The sequence below is a fragment of the Propithecus coquereli genome, unplaced genomic scaffold (assembly GCF_000956105.1).
Source record: "Propithecus coquereli isolate 6110/MARCELLA unplaced genomic scaffold, Pcoq_1.0 Scaffold80, whole genome shotgun sequence".
In the NCBI taxonomy this organism is placed as follows: domain Eukaryota; kingdom Metazoa; phylum Chordata; class Mammalia; order Primates; family Indriidae; genus Propithecus; species Propithecus coquereli.
This window is the reverse complement of record NW_012154174.1, coordinates 6,970,891-6,976,628: the sequence shown is the minus strand read 5'-3', so window position 1 is coordinate 6,976,628 and position 5,738 is coordinate 6,970,891. Positions and strand designations below refer to the sequence as shown.

The 5,738-nt window shown below is 31.8% G+C and overlaps 1 protein-coding gene across 1 annotated transcript in view; it reads left to right on the top strand.

The window, feature by feature from the left end:
• Window positions 1-23: 23 nt before the first annotated feature.
• ADK (adenosine kinase) overlaps window positions 24-5,738 on the top strand; it is a 336,692-nt gene continuing 330,977 nt past the window's right edge. The window contains exons 1-2 of the mRNA XM_012663223.1: window positions 24-65; window positions 881-1,018. Of these exons, the coding sequence (XP_012518677.1) occupies window positions 24-65; window positions 881-1,018 (180 nt within the window). The remainder of the gene's footprint in view (window positions 66-880; window positions 1,019-5,738) is intronic.

The following is a 5,738-nucleotide window of genomic DNA, read 5'->3' as shown; positions in this document are numbered from 1 at the left end:
TTTTTTTTTTTTTTGACAGAGAAATGGAACATATTACCAAAGTCTCAAATAATGATTTTTTTTTTGTAAGCCATAATTGTTACCATTTAATTAGAAAAATAGAAAAATTGGCAAGTAATTTTGTAAATTCTGGGTCAGAATGAGGAAGAAAAGTGTTTTTGATAATCCATATATAATGCAAATAATTATTTTATTTCATGAATTTAATTGTTGGGCTATAATTAAATGATCTAGGTGGCACTTATAGCAGAATTTTAAATGTAGTATCCTGCTTAGATTTCCAGCTGTAAAACTGAAGCAGCCTGGGGAATTTTCAACCATAGAGACTAATTCTAATTGATTCCAGTCCTTAAAATGCAATGGTTTGCAAATTAATTCCTCATAGTAAATGAAGTCTACACTGATATGTGTGTTTTGTGAAATTAATCCCATGCTTGGCTTTTAAAGCATTAAATAGTCAATTATAGTAGGTTGATATTTTTATAAAGATATTTTTCCACTATAAAAAATGAAGTTTTTAGTTGCACAAATTTCTTCTTACATAATGACTTAGTAGCTTTTTGTCTTAACTGCATTTTGAACTATTAAATTGTAAAAAGTAGATCTTGTTTTAGTATCAAAAGAAAACTTAAATGCCACTTTCTCAAAATACCAGGTGTTTAGAGCAAGGATTAACATGTCTCTGTTTACCTCAGAGCCAACATAGAAGTCTCAGAAAGTTCTCAAAACAAAATTAATATTATTTACATTTCTTTTAACAATCAATAACATCAGTTTTGAGGGATTACAAATTAAAATGTTATAAATCAAATAATTTGCAAAAAATATTGGTAGTTAACTGTTTAGAAATACACGCCAAGTTTGAAAATAGTAAATAAAGTCTACTTGCTTTTTCTTTGGTTGTTTTAGGTCCCTTGTAGCTAATCTTGCTGCTGCCAATTGTTATAAAAAGGAAAAACATCTTGATCTGGAGAAAAACTGGATGTTGGTAGAAAAAGCAAGAGTTTGTTATATAGCTGTAAGTATTTGCCTACTTCAAATTTCTGGTACATATTAACATGATAGATTATAGTTTTATGACATAGATTTTTTTAATTGTCTTTTATTTATCCTGCAAATTATTTACCCATCTTAAAGCATTTGTTAGATTCACTATTGTAAATACAGAACAGAAATATGATCTTTCTATGGGTAATGTAATTTATATTTACCTTTGAGTCTACCCCATTTTAGATACATTATGTATAGATGCTTCTCAGCTGACTGCAGAAGTCTGTATAAAATCAATTTCTTCAGATATTTTCTAATAATTCTACAAACTTACATTTTATATTTTTAGGCAACTTGTGAATGACACATGCATTGTGTGGGAAAATATTAGTAGTATAAATATTCACTGCAAAGAGTTTGAGCTTATTTGCCTAAAAAATCTTAATTGCTATTTATTCCATAATAATTACCATGACACCTTTTAATTTAATATTTCACAAACATTGATCATGACAAATCTCTTAAATCTGGGAATAAGGGCAGCATGTAATTTGAATTATTAAGTCTTCTGACATAAAAATAATTGGTTAAATGGGTTCTTACAGTCCCATTTTTAAAATAGGACTGTACTAAATACCTACCAAATTAACCACCTCACAATTACCTTGTTTTTATTTAATATGTGTTAAATGTGGCTGATCATAAATAAGTAGATATCCATGAAAAATTAAAAACATCTCATATGCATATAATATATGGTTTTGGCATAACAGCTGCTGCCATTTCACTACCTGAGCTGTGTGAAACAGCTGGTGAGACGTGTAAAAAATTGATTATCCAGTAGGAACGTGTTTATTGAAAATATAATTATTTCTTTCAGTCTAATGTTAACGTCTCCTACAGCTTGTTTATGTGCACTGCTGTAGACTTTACAACATTGTTATTGATTCCTCTGTATACCAAATCCTACCCCTTTATAACTGTCAAATACATGCTTACATTGAGAAGATTATATAATGAAAAGTCATGCTATCTATCTCTATTTTCCAGTATGTGAGAAAAACATTTCAAGAATTAAAGATTTTTTACCTCTTTATTATTTCCATTTAATTTATTTCTCAAAATGGTCTCATTTGTGTCTCAGTTTTCAAGTCTTGGTAGTGTATTTTTGTGATGTGATTCTTTAGGAGGGATTTAGGTACTGTTTCAGATGATCTTATATTTGACAGTCTGTGTTCCAAGGAGCACATGGTTTAAAGTTTGGCATAACTTAGGTATATTATTATCATTGACTATGAAATATGACAATATACTCTGAGGAAAAAGTATGTTTAACCTGACAACTACACTTCTATGTATTTCAATATACAGTAGTTCAATCCTGAATTATGAGCCAGCTTGCAAATAATTCATCATTTTAATGGTTATACGGTATAATGCATCTAGCCAACTTTGGGGCATGGAATTTTTATAGAAGTATAGACCCAACTTGCAAACAATTCATAGTTTTAACAATTATGTAGTATAACACATCTAGCCAAATTTGGATGAATAGAGTTTTTATAATAGTATTAAATATTTATAGTAAAGTACATTTTTGTATAAGGCATAAAGTAATCAGTTTTAGTCAAATTAATAAGGAAAATGGGATTATTTTTGAGACTTGGGTGGTATATTCAGCCAGAATAAATATCAAAATGGATGCCAGTTGATACCTCTGTTGGCAGCTGTTAGCTCTTAGCTTCTATTTCAGCAATTTCATAGAAAGAATGCTCTTTCACATTGCCAGGTAAATTTATTCTCTGCTCATAGCTTGGCTTATTTCAAAATACTTCTGAAAATAGCATTCTCATATTGGATACCTGGGATGCTCTACATTCTTAGTCAACATTCAACAAATGTTTATTTGGCTAGTAACTAAAAACATAATTGTTACTCGTTAAAAATCTGTGAACCCTCTTTTGAAATGTAATGCTGTTTTCACTAAGACATTCTGCAGGTTTTTAAAGTCTTTAATTCCCTTTGAGTTCAGAGCATTCAGAAATGAGATGTAGTACAGTCTTTTCTCAGCATATGCGCAAACCTCAAACTAAATGGGTTGCGCCATACTTTCAGGTTCTATTGGGTCGGCATTCTCCTGAAATTATCATCATACACTAATGAGGTTTAACAAGTTAAAAATTTGGGAACTCTTTAATTCTAAAAAGTTCTGGATCTAAGAAACTTACTTTATTCAACAAATTTCTATAATTAAGACATCTCTCTGCATTACATAGATTACATGGATCTACATACTGAGCTCTACTTCTTCCCACTATTTCATGAACTAGCAATAGTCATGAGCATTAAGAAAATTCAAAATCTTGAATGCAATGAATGAGTTCATATCATAAACCTTCCTGATAAAAAGCTGAAATTGTATATAAAATACCAGTGTCCTCTGTTGATTTAAGTAAAATGTTGAAATCTTTTTAGTTTAATTTTATTTTTTTTACCTTTCATAGCAAGTGTCCCATTTATGCAGTGTAAACTCAGTTTTTCTATGTTTAAACCAAATTCTCAGATTCCTTGTTAGTAGGTAATTAGGGAATACTAATTGTGGTGACTAGCTAATTATGGTTTTAAAAACATAAATCTCAGGTACTCTTCACCTTAGAATCAGATTGGGATATATATCTGTTTCTTCTTACTCAAGAAATAATATTTCTAAAATTAGACCTTTGACTGATATTTAGGAAAGACCTATGAAAAGGATTAGGAAATTGGAGCCATTAATTTTTCTAAACTGTTTCCTTTTTAAGCTATATTAGTCAGCTTTGACAAATGAGAAAATTAGCACTCATTGTTTCGTACTGTTTCTTACATTTTGGTAGTTATATTTTTAGGTTTTTTTTGCATTTTTAGGTATTTAAACATTTGTATTTTATTCTGTAACCATAATTCTTACAGTCTTAATTCTATATTTAAATGAGTTAAGTGCTTACCAACAATTATTTTATCACTGTTTTCCCATTCTTTTATTGCTTATTTTGATTATCTCTCAGTTGGCTACATCTTGTCATCAAACTATTTTTGTTTGCAGAAAGGACTCAGAATGCCTCCCTTCTTGAGTATTTACATCCAGTTGCTTTTACATAAATGACAACTTGTTTGGTGTAGTATTTTGCAATGCAAAATACTTTGTAAACATTACCTCATGGACTTCTAGCACTTCTTCTGGAAAACCTAAACCCAGATTGTTTTTTTGTTTTTGTTTTTTTTTGAGACAAGAGTCTCACTCTGTTGCCTGGGCTAGAGTGCCGTGGTGTCCGCCTAGCTCACAGCAATCTCAAACTCCTGGGCTCAAGCGATCCTCCTGCCTCAGCCTCCCGAGTAGCTGGGACTACAGGCATGTGCCACCATGCCCGGCTAATTTTTTTCTATATATTTTTAGTTGTCCGATTAATTTCTTTCTTGTTTTAGTAGAGACGGGGTCTCGCTCTTGCTCAGGCTGGTCTCGAACTCCTGACCTTGAGCGATCTGCCCGCCTTGGCCTCCCAGAGTGCTAGGATTACAGGCGTGAGCCACCGCACCAGCCCAGATTGATTTTTATTTCTGTTCTTTATTATTTCCTTTTTTCTACTTTGGATTTCATTTGTTGTTATTCATCTTCTCCTTCTTATTCTTCTTCCCCACCACCCCACCCCATTCCTTTGGTTTGCTTTTTAAGGTGGAAAAATAATTCATTGATTCATGACTTTTTTCCTACTATAGATACTGAGTGCTATAAATTTCTAAGTATTAATTTGGCTGCATCCCACAAATTTTGCTGTCATGTTTTCATTTTCATTCAGTTTGAAATACTTTCTAATTTCTTTTTATTTCTTCTTTGAATCATGAGTTATTTATATATCTGTTGTTTAATTTTTAGATATGGGGATTTTCCAGGATCTTCCTCTGACTATAATTGTAGATTGGTATATCCTCCCTGAAATTCTATCAGTTTTTACTTAATATATGTTGAAACTCCTATTAGGTGGACAAAGTCTAGGGTTGATTATCATTTTGAAATATATATCCCTGATAATATACTTTGCCCTGAAATCTACTTTGTCTGATACATTTTTTTAAATGCAACATGCCAATTTTATTTAACAAAGTAACAGGTAAAGTCGAATAGGCATTTGTATTAAGAGAAAAATTGACTAGAAGAAATTTTATCTTAAACACCCTACAGTAATCTACTTGCAGCTACATTTAACTGAGCTCTGTTGCTGTGACAAATACAGCTCATACAGGTATGGATGAATGATTGGTACATGTTTCCAGTATTTTCATTACTGAATACTACCTTATATACATATATACATTAAATTTGAAAAAGATTTAATTGAAGATCCCAGGTATACTTCATTTTTGTTGATCTTTTGGAAGAGGTTGTCTAAAAAGAAGAATATGCAGTTCTGGTTCATGAATCATGTAATGAATGCAGCCTAGCCTCTGTTGGACACCGAGTCTCCGCCACTCCTCTTCAGACATCAAATGGGTTTTGGGTACTTGTTTGGAAAGTTCTCTGGATAACATGACATGCCAGTACTCATAGTGTTGGCTGAAGTCCTTGTTGAGTAGTATTAATAGATCTGCTTTGTGGGCCATCCTGCTGGTATGCAGCAGAGTTGGGGAATGAGAGCACAAAGAGAGGGCATGACAAACAGCATGTCTGTATGTGGCTAAGGAAACGATTTGACTGAGCCTTGTCTGATATTAAT